Source organism: Myodes glareolus, chromosome 3 (genome assembly GCF_982192425.1).
Source record: "Myodes glareolus chromosome 3, mMyoGla1.1, whole genome shotgun sequence".
In the NCBI taxonomy this organism is placed as follows: Eukaryota; Metazoa; Chordata; class Mammalia; order Rodentia; family Cricetidae; genus Myodes; species Myodes glareolus.
Genome location: NC_142028.1, coordinates 66,362,293 through 66,389,354, shown reverse-complemented (window position 1 = coordinate 66,389,354; position 27,062 = coordinate 66,362,293). Strand labels below are relative to the sequence as shown.

The window sequence follows — 27,062 nt, the reverse complement described above, 5'->3', positions numbered from 1 at the left end:
GTAAGAGAGCAAAGCCCTCAAATAGCAGTTACTGCCCACACACAAAGTCCGCTTCTCCTCCCCGGGGGCTGCTCCCAGGCGGATCCTCTCACCCTCATTAAATCTAGATGAAGCCTGCAAAGAGGGAAGGAAGCATACAGGGGAACTCTCCATTGTAAGCCAGGCTGCCTGACTTTGCAGTTGGAGTCCTGAACAAAGGAACGTGTGCCTTCTCTTCTCGCTGGCTGAAACCACTGGCGCTCGCTAGGCTGATTTCTCTTCCAGCCGCCGTCAACAACTACAGGCCCGTTTACAGAGTCCACACTAGGATCTGTGGCGTTTGCTATGTTAGCTGCATCATTCAGTTCAGTTCTCCAGACGTCTGTGAAAATGAGACCGCTGGGGACCAGAGAGGAGCAGTGTATTCCTTAAAGTCACACAGTCAAAGCAGATGCCTAGGTCTGTCTGACTCCTGAACTAGGCTTAGAATCTCTCTGTGACATTACCACCCCTGCTAAGCCGTCACAGAGACACTGGCATCTTTCCCAATGGGACAGAATGAGCTAGGCTAGTGGTGAGCCCACCCATATAGCCCTCCATGGCTTAATGGGACACCTGTAACAGTTGGGGCAGGGGGATTCGAAACAAGGCTGGAGGAAGTGACTGAGTCTCGGAAGGGTGCCCAGCACACCAGCTGAAAGCCTAAAGAGTCCTTTGACGCCTCAGCAGGGGCTGACACAGGGGCTAAGACTGGACAGGGCGACCCCTGATCTATATAGCTCTCCTCCTCAGTTCTTTCAGAGTCCACTGGTGAGTGTGTGTGTGTGGCGGGGGTGCATGCCAGGGAAGGGCTGTTGCTGTCTGTCGCATATAGATGATATTTAGTTCTAGACCCAGTGCTGGCCCGGAGTGGGAGAGAAGAGCAGGAGACAGAAACAGTCCTGGCCAAAGGTTGTCTGGGTCAAAACATGGAGCCGATAAAGGAAGGGTTTGACCCCTAGAAACCCCTGCTTGCTGTGGGTATCCTCGTAGGGATTGCTGCCTCCCCAGACTCATCAATTCTAGAGTCACTGTAGAGTCTCTGTCCCCTCAGTCAGGGGGGGCTTTCTGACATCCTGCATGCTGATTCTGCTACGCAGGAGGAAGCCCTGGCTCTCTTCAGAGAAACCCTGTTCATTGAGGGTGAGGCCACTGACTGCCCAGGCCAGCCTAGTGACCAAGACTGTCCATCTGTGGGAGAAAAGGTCCCCACTCTTTTCCTACCTTCCTGTTTGCCTATCCATACCTTGAGCCCCTTGTCTCAAGTCTGCCCTCCCCCACATCTCCCACATTCCCCTCAATCCCTCACCCCCACCATGTGTCTCTGGCCTCAGACCACTTCACATGGTACTAGCATAAATTCCTGCAGGATTAAGGAGAAACCCCAGTTCTGAGCCAACACTCTGATGATACCCTTGTGAGTGGGCCCATCACTGGAGGATCTTATGTGCTGCATATTTGAGGGTAGCCAGAGTCAGGACAGACAGGAATTTCTCAAACCTCTGACTTATCTGTCACTTATCTCCCCACAGGCCACGGGTTGGCCTCTGGGGAGTCCAGTACCCATCTCAGTGGGAGAATGGCTGGGGTAGGGGCACAGCCTGCGCAGAGCAGGGCAGATAGAATGCATGACCTAACTGGGCTAGGGGTAGAGGCAGGCAGAGCAACCTCCACAGTCCAGCTTGATCTTCTGAGACCCAGAGGACTCTGTTATCAGGGAACAGGATTTAGACAGAGGGGGAATAAAAGTCAAATTAGCAGGCAGATCTTGCTCCATTGATTTGACGTCTGTCCATGTCACTAGAACCCAGCATGTAGCGATGAAGTCCACATGGGGTTGACTTCTGGGATACAGCCCACCAGGGGACGCGTCAGCCAAATATGCATATGGTTCTGATGATGAGGATGATGACAAACACAAACACAAGCAGGGCGAGGGACAGAGAGCTGTGACTTGCATCCCTGGCAGTTCTGGGGGCTTCCTAAATGAGCTGACCCTAGAGCAGAAACCCAAGGGATCGCCATGGAGCATTAAGACACCACAGGGCCAGAGCCAGTGTGGAGTGTGAACGGACTTATAGGTGGAGCCTCTGCAAGCTCCCGCAGAGGGTGTCAAGGGTATCTAGAAGAAGGGAAGGTACTACCAAGGTTAGCTGCTTTGATTACCCAGGATGTGGGACTTATGGTCCTAGACCTGGTTACATCCCAGGGAAAACAGGACAAAGTTGGTCACAGAAGTATAGCAGGAAGAGGGCCTGGCACATGAAGGCCACGCCTGGGCTTTGACAATGGGAAGGAAGAGAGTGGCTCATTTCTGAGTAGATTGCCTAGGTGCTGCGCTCAACACTGAGAAAGGGTGGGGTGCGCACCTCACCCTTGTGGAGCGAAGGGCCTCTGTGGTCCCTTGCATTGTCACTTAAGCCAACAATGCCGCAAGATCAATGAGGCATCATTTATGGACACTGTTGTACTGTGACTTTGATCCTGAGCACACACTGTCTGACACCCAGGTCATTCTCAGCATAAAGCTGTGAGTCACTTTCACTGGGGACCTGTGTCAGAAGGTCATTGGACAACAGGAGACTTGAGGCAGAGGGACAGTTCCCATGCAGTGTGCTAAGGGCCTGAGCATCCTCGAGAATGAACATGCAATTCATTCTCAGTGTATCAGCCTCTGACTGCTTTGTAACAAATACTACCTGCCTGGCCTGCACAGATGAAGAGTCTCAGGCTTCTGCGAGTTGGAAGTCAGAGCCGTCTTGGCTAGGTTCTCTTTTGAAGATCCAAGAATCCCCAAGTGTCACTTGGGCCAGGATCTTGTCAGGAGGCTTTGGGGGAGAGAGTCCTCTGTCCAGGTCAGGGGACTGTGAAAAGGGCTCAGTTTTGAATCACAGCAAACCTGCTTCTTCAAGGTCAGTGGTCAGCAGAATCCTTGATCCCTTTGGATGTCTGCCCTCTGACCCATTGGCGCTTAGCTAGATTGTGCCAGGCCCATGCGGGAGAGCTTCCCTCCCCATTAATTCAGAGTCACCAACAAGAAGGAGGGGGCTGAATTACATGTGCAAAGATTTCTTCCCATTTGCCATATATCTTTGCCTAATCAGGACAGAAACATCCCATCATAAACATGGCTGCCAGCACACCTAGAGAGAGGGGTTTGTGGGATGGGACTCAAGACCGGAATTCTTAGAAGCCATCTTAGAATTCTACCCACCATACTCACAACATACATCCCTGTGTTTAATCCTCAACGCAATCCTAGATATACATGGTTAGCACCTGCATTATACAAGGGAGGAAACTGAGGCAGAGGGAGGGTGTGTAATAAGCCTAAGGTCCCACAGTCAAGCTGACCCAGGCCTTTGCTGACACCTCTTCGAGTGAGAATCTCTGTGACAGGGATGGGAAAAGAGGAGAGAGGAGCCCACCAAAGTTCTCGCTGCTGTTTCATAAAGCGTTGCCATGGAAACCCTGCATGGAGCATCACTTAAAGAGCTGTTTGATTATTTTTGCGGGGTGGCATCTGCAGGCGCAGAGCAGCCATGCAAACACACGCGTACTCTGTGGCTGAGTTAAAAGGTCTGACAGCAGGCGCATGCCAGGAGAGCCGAAGGCCCATTGGTAAGTGGATGCTCTCATCGGTAGAACCAGGGTTCTGCTCTGTGTCCTCGCCGCGCAGAACCGGATCAGAACCAGGCAGGTTAAGATGGCGGTGACGCTGTCAGTCTTTGGAGAACATCTGCTCTCAGCCGCTGCCTCTGTTTCCAGCTTCTGTCTTCCATCTAGGACCCTCGTCCTTCCCTGCCCTACTTTCCCCAGACTCTCCAGCAGCGGCTATGGAGCCTCAGCCCCACAGGATGGGATAAGATAGTGTGGACCCTCAGAAGTTAATCTCAGCTACAATCAGCCACGAGACTCCCTTAAATGGCTTCCAGCTCCCATCAGGACACATACAGTCTGGGACACTAATGATTTTGCCTCTTGTCTTAACCCCAGGCTGACCTTGCAGATGGCTGAGGCTGGAGGAAGTCCAGGGTGGCAAAGGATGACAAGATGATCACTGTGACTGCCATCTAGTGGGCTTTAGTGCCAGACCCCATGTGAAGTGCTTTGCCCACATTCTGTCTCATTCTCACCTGTCAGTCATTTCCTCCCACACGGACTGGGTGAGCCCTGGCTCTGGAGCATAGGGGAAGCAGTGAGCTGGATGGGGTCCCTGCTCATACGATGGACACTAGATAAAAGGAGGGGAGGCTAGCGAGCTGTGGAAAGTGCTGTGTGAATAATTAAAGCAGAAACAACTTGTGCCGGAGACTGCAGGATGTGTGTGGAGTGGGATGGTTTTGGACATCTGAGTCAAAGTTTGTGCTGAGGGTAACTGTATGTTACAGCAAGGGAGGAGTTTTGTGTTGCTGGTATAGACCACTGTGACCAAAGGCAACTTAGGGTTAGAAAGGGTTTATTTTAGCTTACACTTCTAGGTCACAATCCATCCCTGAAAGAAGTCAAGGCAGGAACAGAAGAAGAAAACCAACTAGCTGTCTTAAACAGTTTGTACCTACCTGCTTAGAAATGGTACTACACACAGTGGAATGGGCCCCTCCCACATCCACCATCTGTCAAGACAGTCACAGATCTGGCTATATACAATTTGTACCTGCCTACTTAGGGATGGCGCCACCCATGGTGGTCGGGGGGCCCTCCCACACTCACCATCCATCAATCACAGACCTGGCTACAGACTGGTTTGCTCAGTTGGGCAGTTTCTTAATTGAAATCCCTCTTTACAGGTGACTCTGAGCTCTGTTAGTTAAAAGTGACAACTGAGGTTGACAGTTAAAAGTGACCCACACAGGCATTGAGGAACTGACCTCATGAGTCTGAGAAACAGGATAAAGTGGCCCCCTATGGTGGGAACAAGATGAGAAAAGATCATAGGTTCCAGAGAGGTTGGCCAAGAAGACTCTAGGTTTGGGTAGGGTTGACAAGTTCATTGGAAAGGACATAAGAAAAGCTTTCAGAGGGATGCTGGCAGGGAGGAGACATGTTTAGAGTGTCTTTTCCAGTCTTTACTGCTGGGAGAAGCTCAATTGCAGGCATGGTTGGGTTCTGGTACACAAATCTCCATAGAACTGGGCCACCAGGAGTTAAAGAGATGTATGCATTCAAGCATGGTCAGCCAGATGGTCTACTAGCTTGAATTTTGTCAGGGGAAAGAGATGCTTCTGGACCATTCTCAGCTCAGGAGTGTCACTGGGGCAGGCATAACAGAGTGGTGGCCCTGCCAGCTCTTCTCCGCCCAGCCTATCGGGGCCACACCTGGCACTCCAGGGTCCATGAATCCCGTCTACCCTCCTCCATTTACTGTGAGAAGCAAGGTGGTTGGAGAATCTATCTGAGCTGGACTGTAACCCACACAGGTGCCTGGATACCTGCCACAGTGTGGATAAACCTCAGAACTACCCCTACGAGGACAAATGTTATGTGATTTCACTCTTGGGAGGTGCTCAAAGGGTGACATTTGAGAAAGAGAAAGCAGAACAATGAGCAAGCACCCCAGCGGGGGGAAGGGGAGGGAAACCAGACCGGTGGAGCCTAGAGATGCTACTGGATGAATGGAGGCCGCACCACCCACCTGAGCACCAAAGCAGACGAGACAAAGTCTTCTTTTATGTGTATTTTACTATAAATAAACAAAAGTCTTGGCCCTATGTTGGAAGAGACCAAGCTAGGTTTGAGTCAGTCCCCAAGACTCAGGCCTGGTGTGCTTGACTGCCCCATCACCTCACTTCCAGAAACAGAGGTCCCCAGTCTGAATGAGAACACAGCCATGACACCAGCCCTGGCTAGGGAGCAGTCCCCACCAAACACTGGTGTAGGGCGTGAGCAGCAACATTTCCTCTCCTCCACCAATCCCTACCTGTGTGCCTAGTCTGGTGCCAGCCAATGGAATGCTGTCCTCAAGAGAGTGACAACAGGAAGTGAATCAAAGGCCAGCACTTGTGTTTGTGGATCACTGGCTCCTTGAGCAAAGCAACTCTAGAAATGAAGTTGTTGTGGTCTGAATGTGAACTGACCCTGCCCGCTTCCCGACAGGCACAAGTGTTTTACTCTGTTGAAAACCCTCTAGAAGGTGGAGACTTCCTGAAGGAAGTGTGTCACTGGGGGAGGGGGGCTTGAAACCAATAGCCCAGCCCCCCTTCCTATACCATCCACTTTCTGTTTTGAGTAGACATAAGGCAGAGACCAGTCCCACCGCCACCAGCATGGACTTTCCTCCTCTTGCTCTTTCTGCAATGGGCTGGGACTGTATCCCCTCAAACCATGAGCCAACACAGATCTCCCTTTCAGTTGCTCCATCGAGTACTTGTTCCCAGTGGAAACAAAGACAGGTGCCGCCGCTGCTGGTGACATGGACAGACACTGTCAGTTCCACACACTGACCTGGGTCAAGCTCCATGCATGTTTTGTATTGCTGTGTGTGAGCACACATGCTCATGTGTGTGTGTGTGCATATGTGTGCAGGTGGACACACATGGGTACAGGAAAACATGATGGTGTACACGCTGGAGAGAAAGTAGGGCATCATGTGTCTTGTTTGTCTCTCCCTGAACCTGGGGCAGCAGGCTCCAGTTATTCTCCTGTCTCTGTCCCCCACAGCACTGGGATTTCAGAAGCACATGCGGCCCTGCCCAGCCTTTTGTGGGAGTGCTGAGAATTCAAACTCAGGTCCTCATGCTTATGTAGCAAGTACTCTGACCCGCCGAGCCATCTCCTCAGTCCCCCTGTACACAATGGTTTGTTGGTTCGAACTGTGACCTACAGCACGGATGCTTCCATTGTGCCCGTTCTACAGATGGAAGGATGGAGGCCATGTGACAGCAAGAGGCTCATGCAATGCTATGAAATGGGATGCAGATTTCAAGCTTGGCCTGTTTGCTTCCAAGCTTTGGTGCCTTTCTTCCAACACCCAGGTCAAATGGCGAGACTAATTAGGATGGTAGGAAGGTATGGGCTCCTTGGTAGTCTGCTCTTGGGGCCACTTTAAAGGGATCCTGAAATGAGCATCCTTTGCCCGGACCCCAGGGTGCTCGCCACTCAGCCTCCTGTGCAGCAGCTGACACTGCTTTTGCTTGACAAGTCACAACAAAGCCTGGCACACTCCTGCCCCGCCCCGCTCAGGCGGCACCTCATCGGGGAGAAGAAAACAGGATCAAGCTGAGCTCTTAATTGACATTGCATCTCCGGCAGCCCCTTGATGATGAATCATCCTGGAATCGGTGATGAGTCTGGTGGAGGAGGTGGAGAGCTGGGCGGGGTGGTTCAGCAGCCAGGTTCACCAGAGCACGGCTCTATGGGGCGAGGGAGGTAGGGCTCACCCACTGGTGGGGATCAGGGACCACTGCCTAACTCTCTGCTTTTGAGAACTAGTTTTGGTTTTGGTTTTCCAACCTGGTGAAATATCCGTAACAAAATCTAACCATTTGAAGGCGCCTATTCAGGGTCACTAAGGACGTTCACATGGCCATGCAGTCATCACTGTTGGCTGTTGTCCTCACTAGAGCATCTCCATTCTTCCCCGTCTACACTGGCAGCCACCATCGTGCCCCTTGTGTCTGGGAGCTGGCTAGTTTCCGGGACCCCACGGGAGCTGTATCTGTGACAAGCTTGTTTTACTTGGCATGGTACCTTTGGGGTCCTGCTCTGCTGTGACACTTGAGGGCACCCCCTTCCTTTTCAAATCCGAACAACAGCATTTCACGGTACAGACAAACCACACCCATTCATCCTGGATGAACTCTTCAGTTGCTTTTGGTGTGACTCCCGCCTACCTCGTCTTTCACCCCAGCCTTGACCGTGACTGTCTGTATTGTGGGAATCCGTGTGATCGGGGTTCGCCAGTGTCACCCGACAGGACTGCCATCTGAACAGTACTTCTGCATACCTCACCAGATCTCACCTGGAGCCTGGAGGTCTCCATGGCAATCCGTATCCACGGGCTGTTGGGAAGAATGACAGTGTGGAGCGGTTTTGATTCCAGACGATTAACTCATACTGCTGTTAGTTTCCTCATCTGTAGACCCAGGGTCTTTACATGTGCTGCGGAGCTGGCTAGGGGACACGGGAGTCAGCAGCAGCCACTTGCCCATGCCAAGCATCCTGGGGATGTTCAGTCTGGACCATCCGACTTGATCCCTGCAGCTTCTCTGAGAAATCGAGACTGCAGGACTCTTTGGGTTCTCACTCAACAGACAGCCATGCTGGGATTCTGCTTCTGGCCAATAGATGCTCATTTGCAGGAAGCACCCAGCAATGAGGCTCAGTTCATACATTTTTTTTTTTTGACATGATCCTCGCTGGCTACAATGTCAATGAAATCGATTCATTCCTCTCAGAGAATAGAGTGAGTTTTCCAGGCAAGGTCCTCATTAGGCCTCAGTGTTCTGAGTTTAGCTCTGGGCTGCCCAGCTGGGCAAAAGCAAGAGGGAGCCAGACCTGGCTTGGAGACCCTGCAAATACTGAAGAAGAGTTTTTTGTTATTGTTTTGTTTGTTCGTTTGTTTTTAACATTTCTCAAAAGATTTCTGGTTCCCAAATGTTAGAGGCCTTCCTGGATCTAGCCCCTGGGCCCAATAGATCCAGCCACACTAGGCAGGACTGATTGTGGCCAGCAGGAGGAGGTGAGTCTGGAGCAGGGCGGGAGATGGTTTGGGTCATGTACAATGGAGGAGCCTGAAGGTAGCAAGGGGCTGGAGTCAAGAGGATGGTTTGTCCTGGGCTTGACTGCAACACAAATGAGCCAATGACCCTTGGGACAGGGGCTTGGGAACGTGCGACAGGGCTTCTGTGTTCCTGGGTCAGGACTAGCTGCTCTACCTGGAATGCCAGCTCTTCTCTCCCAGGACCACACTGAACGCTTCTTCCAGGAAGCATAGCTACTTCATTTCTCCCCACAATTCCCAGGTGCTGGAGAGCTGGTGCAGCACCAGGCAGTCGCAGAGGGCAGGAGGGAATCTGAGCCCAGATCTACAAGTTCCCTCATGGTTTTTGGTCCATGTTTCCCTGACCACTTGGGGTCGATGGAACCACGTGCTTGTTCTTCTGAGGCCCAAAGGAGACTTTGAAGCCTCAGACCAGCAGGTCCCCACCTGGCTCCATGAAAGCATTGCAGATCCAAGTGATACCACCTGTGTGGTAGGGACAGCTGCCCATGCCAGCCCTGGGGCCAACTGCTCTCCCCAGCCGCTGTCCACATTCTTTCTGTTTCAGCTTCACCCTCTGACAGAGACCTGGCATCTCCCAGGGAGCTCCAGGGACATAGATGTAATCACAGCCCAAATTTATTGAGCATTTACTTGGTGCCAGGCGCTGAGATAAGCACTATGCCTGGTCTGTCTTACTTAATCCTCACCACAGTCCCCTGAGCTGAACATGGGGTGTCCCTGTGTCATCACAACGAGGCTGAGATTTGGAGAGATGGGGCAGCTTGCTATTTACATTGCAGATTTGGGATCTGAACGAAACCGTGCGCTCCCCTTCCCACTCTGTCCTAACTGCTGAGACCCCGGCAGTGGGAGCACAGGATCCAAACCCAGGGCTTTAGGATGGAAGAGCTCTTCTCAGACCCGTGGCCTTCATGGCCTCCCAACCCTTACAGACCCTGCATGTGCCCATGGATACTTGATGCAGTCCTAGGGTCTGGTATGAATCTTCAGACTATTCCAGAACTCAGACACATTCCAGCCAGGCTTGTGAGTGTGGGGGCCGTGACACCAGCTTTTAGTGGGAGAAACACCTGTAAGGACAGAGGATTAAGTGTGGTGGCTGCACAGGAAGGGAGAGCGCTCTGACGTAAGCACAGACTGCTTCTGAGGATGCAGGGAGAGGTGGTTTCAGTTTCTTATCAGGTACATGAATGAAAGAGGCAGGGATGCAGGCATTGCTCTAGGTAGCATCTGCTTAACATGCATGAGCCCCTGGGTTCAAACGGAACCGCACATACATGCACACGACACACATGTGTGCATGCGCACATGGACACACATACACATGCCTGCACACACATCCAACATCCCTTGAGAGCCTGGTGCTGTAAGGTTGGGGAGAAACTAAAGAGTGGCAGGGGGAGCAGGTGTGTAACTGTGTTCTGCATGTGTCTGCTCTTGACAACTTTATACGTGCTTATAATCTGCTGTGATTGTATTCACACCCCCATTGCTCCGTCTTATCCCCGTCTCACTTTTCCTAACTAGTCATGTGGCAGGGAGAGAGGGGGAGAGAGATGATTCTTGTTAATTTTAATCAAGGCTGACCGTCTGAGCACAGGTGAGGGGCTTTTGACTGTAACACAGGTGATGTCTAAGAGGCTCCCCAACTGAAGAAAATGACTCGCTCTCCGTTTGTCTGTTTCCCTGCGTGCACAATTGTGTGCACACTCATGAGTGAAAGGGTGCCCTAGGGACGGATCTGTGTGTGTGGCATGAGACCATAAGGAGGTCTGGGCAGGTATGCAAGTCATTGGTGGCTCTTCCTAGAATGTGTTTCTCCAGGGTAGAGCCTGTTCTAACTCCTGCCCTGTGACCCTGAGGATGGCTCACAGGAACTCCACCTGCCACAGAGCCTCCATGAGGCCCTGGCAGAAGCCACTGAACACTGAATAAAGATGAAGAAACAGGCAAGAAAAAGCAAGTCTTTTCCTCCATTGTGATTCTCGAACTCAAACTGCTCACTGAGTTCTGTCTTTGACCCCCTTGAGGGACCCTTTGGGCGCTGAGCTGTGAGAAGAGCCAGCAAACCTTTCTGATTTTGTCTCCTATGACAGGGAGACTTCTCCGCTCTGTGATAGTGCATGGTGTAGAAGGGACAGAGTCATGGTAAAATTGTGTAGTCAGAGGCTGTCCTTTTGTTTCCTGGCCACCTAGACCCAAAATAATCACACAGAAAGTATATTAATTACAAGACTGCTTAGCCTATTAGCTTGGGATTCTTATTAACTAACTCTTGCAACTTGCACTAACCCATTTCTATTAATCTGGGTATCTACAAGAGGCTGTGGCTTACAGGTAGGGATCTGGCGTCTGTCTCCTTCAGCAGCTATAGGACATCTCCTCAACTCTGCCTATTCTCTCTGTCTCTCTGTCTCTGTCTCTGTCTCTGTCTCTGTCTCTCTCTGCCTCTCTCTCTCTGTCTGTCTCTCTCTATGTATATACACACTCAGACACGCGTATGTATGTATGTATGTATGTATGTATGTATGTATGTATGTATGTTCAAATTTCCCCACTGGATATCTTGTGCCCTGCCATAGACCCAAAGCAGCTTCTTTATTAACCAATGGTAATAAAGCATATTCACAGTATACAGAGGGGAGTCCACATCATCGTTGGCCCACAGATGTGATCGGTGAGTGATGGTGAAGAGAATGGCAGGTCTCAAATAGCATGTGAGGGCCATGTGCACCCTGTTTGTAAGTGTAGCAGCCACCCTCCTTTTCCTGTGAAGGAGGAACAGGAAGCAGGTGGATGATGGTATTTAGAGGCCTCCTTTCTCCTCCTTTGCACCAGGGGATATCATTTCTGTGGGATACAAGGGTCCCAGACAGGGAGCCAAGGTGGAAGAAATGAAGGCTAGGGAGCAGTTGTTCAAGGGGCTAGTTTGTTGAGGAGGGCATCTCCACGTACATGGGGGTTCTAATGGGTCTAAACAGCACTTCTCTGATGCTCGGCAGGGACCAGGAGACCAGGACCCCATTCTGGGGACTGGTGTGCAGAGATTGCCTCAGAGCAGAATCCCCCCGAGGAGTTTAAGGGAAAAAACCAGTCTGGCCATGCAGCTCTCCTTAGGCCTACTAAGCAGACATCTTAATAGGAGGCTCCAAGTCCTAAGCTCGAGACAGGATCACCCTCCTGCTGACTGGATTCAGAGCCTTTTTGGACTCCTTTGCCAGGGTGTGTCAGGGTTCAGCCTGCAAGTGAAGGTATTTCATTGGCAGCTGGGTATTGTGGGGGTCACCCATAGCTGTGCCTTAGTCCCCAGATATGTGGGGTTGTTCTGCTCAGCCAAACAAAAAGCATCCCCTGCTATAAATTGTCAAAGGACAAGCTAGAGCCCAATCCTTTGCCCATCTTCTGGAATATACAGTGTCATTAGCTGAAAGTAATGAGTTTACCTCTTTAGCAGGAATTACTCTAACATCAAAGGTTAGTGAGCAGGGGACACAGGGAAATCTGAGCCTTATTTCCAGAAAAGCCTACGTTTGCAGTCTGTATGCTTCAAAGGGGACCATATTTATACAAAGAAAATGGGTGTTAACCCAATATTAAAACACATGACTGCAATTCCAGCAGTTAGGAAGCTAATGCAGGTGGATCAGAATTAAAGGGTTAGCCTGGGCTACATAACCACCTGTCTCAACAATAAAAACTAAACAAACAAAAAAAGAAAAAGGAAGGTTGGAGAAGGAAGAAGAAGAAGAGGAGGAGGAGGAGGAGGAGGAGGAGGAGGAGGAGGAGAGAGGAGGAGGAGGAGACTATACACATCAGCTTAGAGCATCCTGTGGAGAGCTGAACTCTCGTGGCTGAGGTTGCTTTAGTGCTCTGCCGATTGATACAGAGGAGCTGGTGGACCTTCTCCTAGAACCAGCACCTCCCTCGGGGCCCAGAGAACAGAGCAGAGGATGATGGGTGGTATGAGAGTGAGGAAAAGGCAAAGAGGGATTCTAAAGCAAGCCAGGCTGAACAGGCTTAATCTAAACTCACAGACACAGTAGCAAGCGCAGCTATCCTCAATAGGAGGAGGCTTCCATGGTCTTTTCCCAAATTTTCTAGCATGCTCTGTGTTTCCTCATGGGATTTCTTTTTCACCCACTGCTGTATATACTCCACACTTGGTGTCTGTTTGGTCCCAGGATTAGAGCCAGGGCCTTGTTCACACCAGGCAAGTACACGCTGCCACTGAACCATATACCCAGGCCCCTCAAACCCTTGCCAAACATTACAGCATTCATTATCTTCTCATTGCTGGGCCCGAATACCTGGAGAAGCATCAGGAAGAAAGGGTTCATTTGGGCTTACAGTTCAACGGAGTGTAGTCCATTGTGGCAGGGAAGCCATGGCCATTGTCATTTAGAAAAAGCAGTGTACAAGAGAAAGACATCATGTGACAGAGCTCAGGTGAAGGGGTTTTTTTGTTGTTGTCGTTGTTGGGTTTTGTTGTTTTTTTTTTTGATTGGGGAAAACTGAATGGAAAAAGAGGGAGGGTAGAGAGGAGAGGGACCTCTGGAGACAGGAGTGGCAGGAGAGAGCAAGTCAGACAGACAGACAGAGATAGAAAGAGGGAGAGACAGGAGATGGGCAGGGTCGTTCTTTTTTATTTATTTATTTATTTATTATTTATTTATTGATGTATTTTTTAAATTTATTTTTCTATTTATATTATTTTTTAACAAAGTAAACAAGCTATCTGTTTTTCATTTTACATACCAATCCCAGTCCCCACTCCCTCCCCTCTTCCAATTCCCTTTACCTACCTCCCCACCCCACCCTATCCACTCCTCAGAGAAGATAAGGCAAATTGCTTTGGGAAGGTCCAAGGCCCTCCCTACTATATCTAGACTGAGCAAGGTATCCATTCAAAGAGAATAGGTTCACAAAAAGCCAGTACAAGCAGTAGGGATAAATCCTGGTGCCACTGCCAGTGGCCCTGCAGTCTGCCCAGCCATACAACTGTCACCCACATTCAGACAGACTAGTTTGGACCTATGCTGGTTCCTTCCCTGTCCGACTGGAGTTGGTGAGCTCCCATTAGCTCAGGCAAACTGTTTCAGTGAGTGTCCCCATCATGGTCTTGACCTCTTTGCTCATATTCTCACTCCTCCCACTCTTCAACTGGACTTTGGGAGCTCAGCCCATTGCTCCCCTGCAGGTCTCTGCCTCTGTTTCCATCAGTTTCAGAATGAAGGTTCTATGGTGACATTTAAGATATTCATCAGTCTGACTACAGGGCAAGGCCAGTCCGGGCACCCTCTCCTCTATTGCTAGGGCAGGGCCCTTTTAAGGGGGAACATAATGTATGTACACAGGAGGTGCTCTTAGTGGGTACAGCAGAGGACGTATACCCCAAGGTCAGGCCAGTACAGATGCCTGGAAACTAATAATGGTGGCAGAATGTGTGATGGCTGGCTATATCACACTACATCATATCTGGTCAGGAGGCTTAGCGTAAGAGATGCTGGTGTTTAACTTGTTTTCTCCTTTTTATTCACTCTGGGACTTGGCCTGTGGAGTGGAACCACCCCTACCCAGGGTGAGTCTTCCTGCCCTAAATTAAGCCAATCTGGGAACTCCCTTGCAGACATGCACAGATCAGTCTAGAATCTGTCAGTCTGCCAGTCAGCACTGGTCATCTCAGCTTCATCCTGCAGTTACTACGTTAGGCCCAGAGTGCCCATGCGGCTGCTTGGCTTATATTTAGCATTATTCCACAACATGTCCCCTATGGCCTACTTCTTTGTGAGCTTCATGCCTAGACGTACTTCACAGTCCCAAGAATGAGCATGTGGAGTGAGGGAAAGCTGAGCAATAAAAGCTCAGCTTCCCTGTAGAGTGACCAGGGGAGGAGGTGGCCTCCCTGGAAACCTGCCTTACCTCACTGTCCTCGGGCCCAGCCCAGGGTGCTCTGGGATCCCAACCTATGCTCTTCTAGGCCCATGGTGCACTCTTGCGAGCCAAGCTCTGATTCTTCCCCCTGTTCACTTTCCTCCTTCCCCTGAAGAAACTGCCCCAGCTCTTCTAGAGATCAAAGTTTTTGATGCATAAGGAACTATGCCCCTCCAGTCCCAGTTACCAGATTGACAAGTTAGATTATAAGATGCCCCAGTACATCTGCACTGCAAAGATCAGATCGTGTTCACCATTCCCGTAGCTCAGATAGTGCAAGGATTCCACTGATGCTAAAATCTCATCTGTGTTTATATGACTGTCACTGGTTGTCCTTTGTTTCGTTTGGGAGCTCTGCTCTGGGGCCTGTGATGTTTCATTGGTCCCTAGAGAATTAGAGGTGACAGAGAGGAGGACATGGGGTGAGGAAGCATGGAGGATTCTGTTCTGATGCCTTCTGTGGCCCCACTGATCAGGTGACAGATGAAGTCTCTACTCGGCTAGGCCAGAGGAAGTGACCAAAGAGAGAGTTATCGATGTGGGGCAGCAACATGGAGTGCATGTGTCCCAGGAGGTCAAAGTCAGTGTATGACAAGGATGCAGTACCCAGGTCAGCGGCTTAGGTTTCAAGCCCAGCCTGGTCCTGATCAGCTGTGTGACCTTGGGCTCTACCCTCTGATGCAGGAGAATTATCTGTATTCTGTCAATCATGGATTTTAATAAAACGCTGATTGGCCAGGCAGGAAGTATAGGTGGGCCAATCAGACAGGAAGTAGAGGCGGGGCAATGAGAATAGAATAAGGCTACGGAGGAGGAAGGTCCCTCCGCCACTCCTGCGCAGACCACCGAAGAGGCAGCATGTAACTTGCCCAGCTGAGAAAGGTACGGAGCTGTATGGCTAACATAGATCAGAATAATGGGTTAAGATAAGTCATAAGAACTAACAAGAAGCCTGACCTAATGGACCAATCAGCTTTATAACTTATAGAGTTCTCTGTGTGATTAATTTTCTTTGGGGCTTGCTGGTTGTGGGGTACCGGGCAGGAACCGAAACCCCAACAAGCTGGCCCCTCATGCTACAACCCTCTCCTCCCCTGCCCCCACTGATCCTCAGTCTCCTCGCCTGCGGAAGGAAGACAGTTATAGTAGCTCTGTCTGTGTGAGATGTGTGTTCAGATGAAGTCTGGTGACATGACTCAGCTGGTAAATGTGCTTGCGACCAAACCCACTGACCTGAGTTTCATACCTGGAACCCACATAGTGGAAGGAGAAAGAAATGACTGTTAAAGTTGTTCTCCGACCTCCACATGTGCCTTAGGGCATGTGAGTATCTGCACCCCCCAACATCATACACACACACACACACACACACACACACACACCAGCAAATAAGTGTAAAAAGTGTCCAAATGAAGCTCTGAGCAGTACACTAGGAAGTATTAAGCATCCAGCAGCTCATGAGATTCCTTCTGCTTTTTAGGTTGTGGTTCATTGACTCTCTAGATCCTCTGCTGTGTTCAGTAAAATGGGGTTTCTAAGCCCAACCTGAGCCATAAAAGTGAGAATACAAGTCATATACCCCAGATCAGGCACAAGCCAGGCTGAATATTGGTCCTTCAGGGGTAGCTGTCTGCAGCCTAGGGGTCCTCTGGCCTATTCCTATAAATAGAATAAGGTTTGACTATAGTACCAATTGCCATCTTTCACACCAAGGGGAAACTGAGCCATTACAGAGGTCATATTTATTAGATCTTGTACATACATGCACACACATATGAATATAAATGACACAATTTTCTCATTTATAGAATGCATAGTTATTTATATTTAATTCACTCAATAATACTGTGTTGCCAGGCAGTAAATCATATACTAGCTGTGTAAAGAACTCTATCCCTTCCTCTCCAGTAGTCTAGAGTCATGTAAAGAAAACTCACAGACAAGCTCCATTGTAGGGAATTTGAATGAATGAATACACGAATGACAATGAGTGATGTAGAAATTGACATGTAATCAAAACTCCTATATAACTCCACAGAAGGTCTCCGAAAGCTCCAAGCACTTACAGTGTGGACTTACGTAAGTCTAAGATGAGTTAAGTGACAGAGAAAGCCTGCTTAGTTAGTGGGCCATGAGTTCCAGGATTATGGAAGTCAGTTACCACAGCCAACCATTGGACAGTATTTTCTATTCTATGAAGACATGCTCTTAAGGGATTTTTATGGTTTATGGTAAGCCATCATATTAATAGGGGTTCTCTCAAGATACAGAACTGATAGAAAACATACATACATACATACATACATACATACATACATACATATGAAGGGGATTTATTAGAATGGCTTAGAGATTATGGCCTAGGTAGTCCAACAATGACTGTTTCTCACGGGAAAGTCCAAGAGTCAAGAAATCGTTCAGTCCAATGAGACCTGATACATCAGGAGTCTCAATCTGGTGCTGGATCCCCAAGGAATTCATAGAAATCTGCTGGTCTCCTGAAGAAGTGGATTCTAATACTAGCAAAGGGATGCTTCAGCAGCAGGATAGATGAACTTGTCAACAAGAATGAGGGTAGGCAGGCCAAAAGCTCCTTCCTTGTCATTTATGTGGGCAGATTTCAGGTGAGTCTTTTCCCCTCAGATGATCAAATGAAGAAATGCCCCCTAGGTGTGCTGAACTTGAGTTTTAGTTGATTCTAGACATAACAATATTGACTACCATAATTAGCTATCCCAGATACTGAGGATGGTGATTGATGTTTCGTAGAGGAAGTGATGTTTAACTGGGGTTTTGATGGATGAATATGCGTTTGCTCGATGGTGAATTGGAGAGAGTAGGTGTTTGGGGTACCTGTTCTTTAGAATAGTGGTGATGGTGGGTACGAGATGGGGAGCACGGAGGAAGGCAGAAATGTCTGCAGGGGTCAGATCGCAGAGTGAGCCATTGCAGGGGTCAGATCACAAAGGGAACCTCTATTTGGCTTTATCCTCAGAATAAGAAAAGGTATCCAAAGGGTCCTTTCTTTTCCGTTACTCTGTGTTATTCTTCCAGATCATTATTTATTCTCTAATGAGTCATCGGGAGGTCAGAGGACGAGCGTTTGCTGGCACATCCTGAGAGGTACTCTACAGGACTCCCTGAGGCACTAATGGGGAAAGGGAACCTGAAACAGGGAAGCTGGTAGTGGGGAAGTCAGTCACACAGATCCAGGGGAGAGATGGTCAAATTTCACATGAGAAAGGAATGGCAAGCCCGATATGATGTTCAGAGAACAGGGTGTGGCGGAGAAGCCAGCAACTGCATTCAGGTTGAAAGGTCCTGAGTCTGCTGCCCAGGCTAGAGCCCAGCGATTTCCCCAAGCAAGGCTGCCTGGAAAACGAAGGGGAACCGCTTATCATTGTTTGCCGTCAATCTCAGGTCTGCCTTGCTGTCTTCTGGAACTGAAGTTATTCTATTCAGGGGGTTTAGGACTCAGTGCAAGCATCAGGTTTTGTGAGATTCTGAGACCTGTGACCCAAGGAAGGCAAAGATTGAGTCATAAGAACAGGCTCAAGGTGGAGGACTCATGCCTGACAAGGGTCAGGGGGCACTGGACAGGGCAAACCCACTGATTTGTGGGGTCCTTGGCACCTCTGTCTTGGTTTGATTGACAGGTAGCAGGAAATGAACAACACCAAGCTTCAGGTCCACTGGCCCTATTGTCACCCTTGCTCTTCCTGATAGGACAGTGTGAGCCCCTGGTCAGCATGTCAGGGCGTCACGTGGAATGATTAGCACAGGGAAGAGCCCAGTGTAGTGGGAAAGCATGTAGGATGAGGGGCCAGGCATTGACAGGGGCAGCCCTGCGCTCTGCCATTTGGCCTGTTAGCCTTGGGTCAGCATCCCGCATTCCCTGGTAACCTCACCAAGGAGTCACAGTGTCTCTGTGCATAGGTCGTTGGGAGGCTTGGGTAAGATCATTAAGCCATTTAGTGAAGTTTTATTAGAATTATTACACGCCAAGCATTAGTCTATGAAACCCAATGGAGAACAAATTAGGCCTCCAAATGCCATCCTCATGGAATATGCTTTGGAGCAGGGTAACACCATTAATTAGTGACCATGTCGTCCTGATGACCCAGCAGATGATAGCTCATAACTGATGTTATATAAACGTATTAAATTATATGTTAAAGTATGTTACTGCTTTGGGCCTGGTGGTGCACACCTATAATCCCAGACTTTGGAAGTAGAGGCAGAGGGGATCAAGGACTCAAAGAGCATATGAAAGGGAAAAGTGAGGAAGAAAAGAAGTCACATATATAGTCTATAAGTTTTTTATGACGATGTGATGATAAATATCAAATGTATGATATCCTCACCTCTGATCTAACAGAAGGGCTGAGATGAACTAGAGACAGCTCTTTTGAGACTAAGCAAACCCTTGTCAAAGCAAGGTATTGGTAAGTGTGCAATGAGTTCCACTCAAAAGTCCAGCAGCTAAAACGACAGATGTTGTGAAGGTGATGAAGATAATGGTGAGGCTGAAGGGCCTGGCATCAAGCCACTAATCAGATCTCTTCTCTTTCTCCACCCTTCCCCCGGGCCCACCCTGGCTAGATGCAAACTCATCACTTCCACAGCCTCCTTTCTTTCTTGCATGCTGGGGGCTGTGGGAAGACAGGCTTCTCTACCCTCAGTCTCACCTCTTTAAGTCATCAATCACATGACTATGGAGACTAGTTACTTGATAGCGGCAAGACATCAAGACATACAGAGGGTGTTCATGGGTAACATACGTGGCTCTTCATTATAGGATGGGAGTCCAAGTCTCAAATTAAAAATAAACCTAGCATGATGTAGTTCTAGCTGTAATCCGGCCACAGAGGAGAGCCATCGTCACACAATCACAGAGCATAGTATGTTGATTGGCAAGAGCTGGGCATTGTAGAAGGGCAAAGATCCCCACCACTAATCTACACCAGAACTCTTCCATGCCAAGCACGCTGTTAACAATGCCGTTCTGGGCTGTGTTGGATGTAAATATCCCACTCGTGATTTTGTAAGCAATCAAAGGGAAGTTTTATAGTCAGGAGAGCAAGAATGGTTATAATATCTATGCAGAAAAACTCATAGAAAACAAAACAAAACAAATCAAGGAACCCAGTGCCTCAGAAAAATGATTTTGTGGCTTATCTGTTATCTGTGTCTGTCCAAAGACCTTCATCAGACACACAGTAAAAGACTAGACTTTGGACATTACTCTTGATATTATTTAGGGACAAATGTATAGGATGGATAAATGAAATGTTTACAAATCAGAGTATTAAATGTAGACTCTCAGGCAATTGCCTCTAATGTCTCCAGTCCTCATCCCGAGAAGGATGCAGGAGAAAGGGAACACACGTGGACATGCTGTGCCTCTGTTGGAAAGAATGTTATTTTCTCACAACCAGGCTCTTTTGTTTGCTGGCTACATGACCTTGATCAAGCAAGCTGCTCCTCCTCTCTGCAGCAGCATTGTCATCTGTAAAGTGGGGACAACACACACATACCCCATAACTTCCTTTGATAGGTTAAGTAAACTTGTTCCACAGGCCCAGAAGTGTGCCTAGCACTCAACGCCTCCACAACAGCCTTACTATGTGTTAAACAGAATTGTCTCCAAAAATCTGTTGAAGAGCTAGTCCCCAGGACCTGCAAATGTGACCTCTGGGAAGGAATAGTCTTTGCGGAAGATGGCTTCACAGTGGGGTCATAAGGGTGTACCCTGTCCAGCACAGGACACAGATATAGCAGAAGGGCGGCATACACGGAAGTACATCTGTGCCCTAAGAACCCCAGAGTTTGCCTGCAGCCAGGAAAGTGGGAAGAGGGAAGGAAAGACGATCCCCATCCACACCGGCCCAGACAAGGCTTCCTCACTATGACCTTGCGTCCTCTAACTATGCAGCAATGACAGTAAAGAATGCATTTGTTAGTGCCTGGTGTCACTTTGCTACACCATCAACCCTGCTGGCTAGCATGACCTTTAGAAGAGAAAGACGGACCCATTTCCAAATAAGGAATGGAAACCCAGAGAGGCAAGGGGTACAGTTTGGTTCATCCTGTTCGAGGTAAAGGAGCTGGATTTGAACCCCTCTCTCTCTGAGCCCAAAGACAGCTCACTCTCCCTTTACTGTGTGACCTATCTGGATCAGAGATTGGGATTAAAGAGGTGACATGAGGAGTGGACCCCATTCATTACAGCCTGGTCCCAGCTGAGACCCACTTCAGAGTGGGCTGATTAAGAACAGCTCATTAAGTAAGGAGCAGCAAGCATTTGAGAGGGACTTTTTAAGAAGAATCAACTTTTATTTATAGTGACGTTCCAGTCATTAATTTCAAAGGAAGAAAGCCCAAAGCAGAAGCAGGTTCATTAAAAATTTGACATTAGTAATTTAATTAAATTGGGTCTTTGCGTCTTGTTGCGGCAAATGAAACGTTAGTTCTACACCAGTTCTCAGCCTGTTTGCTGTCGGTTTCCTCCCCTCACCTTAGCTTGCTTTCCTCTCTAAATGTTTACCTGGCTCCCTCCACTCCCAGTGCTCATACACCAATCACCTTATTGTGCTGTAAGCCAACAGCAGGGCACCAGGAGAAAGACTGCATGAGTCTGGAGTAGGGAATCATGGCTAATAAAACTGAGCCAGCAGCAGGGCATCTTGGGAAAGGCTGGATGAACCAGCAGTAAGGGATTATGGGAAATTCTCTATGTGCCAGCAATGTGGGGCACTGACCGTAAAAAGTAGAGCTGAGCCAATAGCTGGGCATCCTGGGAAATGTTCAGAGAACCACCTGCAGGGGATCATGGGAAATACAACTGAGCCAACTACAGAGGATCATAGGAAAGAAACAGTGAGGAATCATGGGAAAATAAAACCAGCAGCAAGGGATTGTGGGAAACATCCAGTGAGCTAGCAGCAGAGGATTGTGGCACACATTTATTTGGTGATCCAGCAAAAGCTGATCATGGGAAACAACAAGTGAGCCATAGCAGAAGCTCATGAGAAATACTAACCAGAGCCAACTGGCAGAGTAGCAGAAGCAAATCCTTTCACCTGGGTCTTCTGACTTGCCAGAGATAGAGAATGCCCAGATCCTTAACATTTTTGCAAAGCAAGCCTGTTCTACCTAGATGGCTATACTCCAAGCGCTGAGCACAGTCGGCCCACGATAAATTTTTGTTGCACGAATGAGCTGATACATGAATGAATAGCTTCAACCACTAATTTTTGACACAAGAATGTCCCTTTACATCCCAGGCTTCTCAGGGGTGGCTTCCTAAACTATTGGTGGCAAGGGGAGGGCGAAGCTTCATGGAGAAAAAGTGAACAGTGATCCTGTTCCTCAGGCTGATATCCCTGGCCATTGCTCTGTGCTGCAATCCTGCAATGCTGGGGCGGGGTGGGAGGATAGCGGTGGCCTTTGGGTCAGGGGAAAATAGGAGACACGCAAGCCTAGAAGTGCTGCATCGTCCTGGTAAGAGTGACAGGTCAGGATGCTCTTGCGCCCTCCTCAAGGCCATTCGCTCTGGATAATGACAGGACCCTCGTAGGTGCTGTGATTGCTCTGGCTCCAGCTGCATACTGTACAGCCTGCTCCCAGCTCTGCTGAGGACACGAGAATTCAAGTCCGTCTCCCCTCCTCTGTGCTTAGCCCAACCTTAATCAACCCCTTTAACTCCCTGCCTCTGCTCTACCATTGGTAGGGCGGCAGTCACAAAGGCAGGGACACCAGACTTAAAGAGCGCCGAGCAAGAGCCCTACTCTTTGACTCTTGTGTAGGTTCTGAATCAAGGCAGCTCTGCCCGAGAGGTTAGTGTGCCGCTCTCCCAAGGGGGAGCTCTCTTCTTTAGTAATAAGGGTGGATGTAACTCACACCCAGTGCTGCATATGGACAAACAGAACATTTGGGAGTTCGAAGGAAAGTCCTCATCCTGTGACCTCTTACACGTAACCTGTTCTTCAGTGATCGGCAGCTAAGAGAGGAGAGCTGGTCAGTAGTGGCCGATCCCATCCAGAGAAGACATAAGATCCAGACAGCTGCCCTGGCCCAAGGGGAGTTGCTAGGGTCTAAGGTGCCTAAGGCTAAGCACAGCTCACCAGTCTCGTCTTTCTCTCTTCACAGTTCTCCCGAGCCACACTTGTGGGAACCCAGGGAGGCTGCCCAACGGTGTCCAGCAAGGCTCCACCTTCAACCTAGGTGACAAAGTCCGCTACAGCTGCAACCCTGGCTTCTTTCTGGAGGGTCACGCGGTGCTCACCTGCCATGCCAGTTCCGAGAACAGCGCCACGTGGGACTTTCCTTTGCCTTCCTGCAGAGGTAGGTCACTAAAGGGGGCCTGTGGGAGCTTGTGCAGGCTGGGAGGGGAGACCCAACTTCTAGTGGGATCTGTCTCTGGATGGAGTTGCACCTCACCCAGTGAGGAATGGTATCTCTTTTGTGGGAATCTCAAATCCAGGAACACTGAAGGTCCCTGGGTCCCCAGGTGCTCCCCCAGGCTCCTCAGCCCCACCTGACTTCCTAGTCCTTGGATTTGCACTCGCCAGGTTGCTCCCATAGTAAGAAATTCACTGTACTGTTGTGCCGGCTCACTGGTCCTGTCTCAGAGGAAGTGTCCGCTTCTATGGCATTGGACACCATCACTGTTAATCCCTCATCCATGGAGCACTCCCCAGAAGACGTCTACTGGCCTGGAGCTCTTCCTTTTTCACTTTTAAGTTCAACTTCTCGCCCAGCTCAAAAATCCCCTCCTTCCAGCCTCTCACTACCATCCAAACTAACATGTTTCACAACTCGAGTGACCAATATCCCCATCTACCTAGGATATCCTGGTTTTAGTTCTGAAAGCTTCATGTACTAGGAAGCCCACTCAGTCCCCAGCAAGCCAAGACATCAGTCATCCTACTATTCTTTATTGTTCCTCCCCACTCCAAAGCCAAATAAATGTCAATCATTCCTATTTGACAATAAACAATGCACGATCTTTTTTTTTAAGAGCTTAGAAGATACAGAAAAAGAAAAGAGGGGGAACAAAACAAAATCTATGCATTTCAACCATAGTGCGAGAGCCTTGTCTTTCATCATGTTGTGTGTGCGCCGCCTTCTGTCATAGTGTGTGTGCACCACCCTCCGTCATGGTGTGTGTGCACCACCTCCATCATCATGGTATATGTGTACCGCCCTCCATCATGATGTGTGTGCACCGCCTTCCATCATGGTGTGTGTGCACTGCCTTCCATCATGGTGTGTGTGCACCACCCTTCATTATGGTGTGTGTGCACCACCCTCCGTCTTGGTGTGTGTGCACCACCTCCATCATCATGGTGTGTGTGCACCGCCCTCCATCATGGTGTGTGTGCACCACCCTCCATCATGGTATATGTGCACCGCCTTCCATCATACTATGTGTGCACCATCTTCCATCATGGTGTGTGTGCACCAACCTCCATCATGGTATGTGTGTGCACCATCTTCCATCATTGTGTGTGTGCACCATCTTCCATCATGATGTGTGTGCACCACTTTCATGTTACTTCGCTCATTTCTATGGCAAAGGGACCTGACAAAAGCAATGTACATAAGCAAGACTTATTTGATCTTCCAGTCTGAGAGGATACAATCTATCATGGCGGGGACGTAATGGTTACAGGGGCATCAGGCAGCTCATTGTGTCTGCAGCCAGAATGCAGAGAGAGATGAGTGCTGGTGTTTTCCCTTCTGATACAGTGTGGCAACCCAAGTCATGGGATGCTGATGCCCATACTCAGGATGAGTTTCCCTGCTTGATAAAATATCTCTGGAAAAGCCCTCAAAGACATGGCCAGAGGTGTGTCTTCTAGGTGATTTCAAAGCTTGTCAAGGTGTCAATCAAAATCAACTGTCATACCTTCTTATTATCTTCCATTGTATATTGGTCTGTTTCTTTCTTAAAGCTTGTGCCTGGGTTGGTATTATGCCTATAGGTGATGTTTTCTTAGTTCTTCAAAAGAATGTGTATCTTAACTTGCTTTCTATTGCTGTGATAAAACACCATGACGAAAAGCAACTTGGAGGAGAAAGTGTTTATTTGGCTGATAGTTTACAGTCCATCACCAGAGGAGGCCAAGGCAGAAACTCAAGGCACAAACTGAACCGAGGCCCTGGAGGAATGCTGCTTACTGGCTTTCTCTCCGTGGCTTACACCGCAGAGAAAGAGAGAGGCTTCTTTCTTACACCACCTAGGACCACCTGCCCAGGGGTGGCATCACCCACAGCATCTGTGCTCTCCCCTCCTACTGCCCCAAGCTTAGCTCCTGAAATTGCTGCCAGGCTTGCAACCTATCCTGACCCCCCAGTTTCTCCACTGAAGGCTAGCCCTGTACACTGTTCCCACACCATGTTGCCCCAGTCAAATGGGAACTGTTCTGACCCTGAGACTGCCTGCCTTTCCAATGGTCTTTTGCATGACTGGCCACTCTTTTCTTCCTAAATTCCTAAATTTCTTCAAATATTACGGAGCCAGAACCCACTGATGCTTGTGTGGGAGCTCTGCTGGCAGTTCAGACGTTATCTGCAGGTAGCTCTCCTGCTTCAAGTTGGAGTCTCCTCTCTGATGAATCTCTCCTCTTGAAAGACCAGCCCCAGGGCCAAGCTGCTCTCACCTCCCTCCGTCTGCACAGTTTATTCTTAGCAGCAGGAATGAAAATTACGTGGCACACATACCTGTTCCCTTCTCCCCACTCACATGACAAGACATCATCCATTCATCCCAGCACCCTCGCCTGCTGGAGTCTGTCTTCCAAGAGGCAAGCCACCCGTCAACCCGAGTTGCCACTGCCTCAATGCTTGCTTATTCCTCCAAGAGAACTGGCTCAGTGGTGTTGGCTTTTCCTGACAGAGCCCGTGGGACTAACGCTGCTGCCCCCATCTTCTGAGGTCCCCTGTCTAGCCCAGGATCTACATCTTTTTAGGAGCTTAGCAAGAAAGGCCAAGGTGGTTGGGTCAGAGCTTGGCTCCCTCTCAGGTGTGTGGCCCTATGTAGCCTGATCCCATGTGCATTTGGCCTTTGTTGTATCGCCTCTACCCATACTCGGCCCTGGGGATGTCACCCTTCACATACTCACATTCTGAGGGACATGTCAGAATTGTGACCTAGTACTAGAATAGGAAATGAAGAGTAGATAAAATTACATGTCTCAGTTGTAATCCAGGAAGCACAGTCCTTTCTTAAGCACTGCAGATGTTACACCCTTTGGTCCACGACAGAAACTAAATACACATGTAATCCAAGTCTTGTGTACAGAGCTCATATTTGCCTACACCTTCTGGAGTTCTTCCTCACCTTTCCTCTCACCTAACTCCCAGCCCTGCTTCTACTCCGGCAAGTAGAATGGGAACTTGGCACTTTTTTTTTCTGAACAATCCTGCCTCTATAAACCCAAACCCTCTAAATTTCAGTGAGCAGAGGCCCAGAGGCATTTGCGGGACCACATCCTTCACTGAAGAGTGTGGCAGTGTTGGGACCGTCCATCCCTGCACAGCAAATGAGTTACCACAAACATGTGACTGACCCGGAGGCCTGTGGCCTAGCCTCCCTGCTCTTACTTGGTGGCAATGCTTCTCCTAAAAGACACAAGATGCTGGCTGTCTCTTCTTTCTCCAGCCCCTTCTGCCTGGAGGCTCCCTGTAACTTGGCCTTGGTTCAGGACTTTTATCCACTCTGTAAGCACAAAAGCCCTGGTTCCCCTCCTGATTTTACATTCTCTAATACTCCCCTCTCCCCTAGGCATAGAGTGGCCTTTTTTTTTAACCAAAGATCGATCTCTCTCTCTCTCTCTCTCTCTCTCTCTCTCTCTCTCTCTCTCTTCCTCTGCCCCCCCTCTCTGGAGCTGACTGCTAAATTGTCTCCTTGCAAACCCCAGTAGCAGCAGTAATGATGAGAGCCAGGTCTGATTAGGCCACCACTCTCCAATGTCAGTGTGTCCGGCCATGGGAGCAATGGATGCCTGCTGACCCCGCTGACAGCAGCCACACCCCATCTGTAGTCCATGAGTGTGGCACATCTAGGACTCCCCTGATCTCCTCCAACTCCTGCAGCTCCACACTTGGTCACCTGCTATGACCCCTCACAATGCAGGTGTCCCTTTGTAGACTGCCACCTACCTGCCCCACCTACACGCTCTCCCATCCATCCTCTCCCACCGTGGATGGCACAGGTCTGAGCGAGCCTCATTGCTCACCCCAGGAGCTCTTTTCCACTGACTTTGACAACGTCTGTGTCTTTAACATGGAGCACAAGATCTTTCTAGAAAGAACCCCAGACCAGCTTGTCTCCCGCTGTTCAGTCTCCTCTGAAAGAGCTCCCACGTGAGCCACAGGGAGA

At 49.3% G+C, this 27,062-nt stretch overlaps 1 protein-coding gene across 1 annotated transcript in view; it reads left to right on the top strand.

Annotated features, from left to right (window-relative positions):
• Csmd2 (CUB and Sushi multiple domains 2) overlaps positions 1-27,062 on the top strand; it is a 562,459-nt gene that overhangs the window by 180,607 nt on the left and 354,790 nt on the right. The window contains exon 4 of the mRNA XM_085686610.2: positions 22,826-23,020. Coding sequence (XP_085542736.1) covers positions 22,826-23,020 — 195 coding nt within the window. The remainder of the gene's footprint in view (positions 1-22,825; positions 23,021-27,062) is intronic.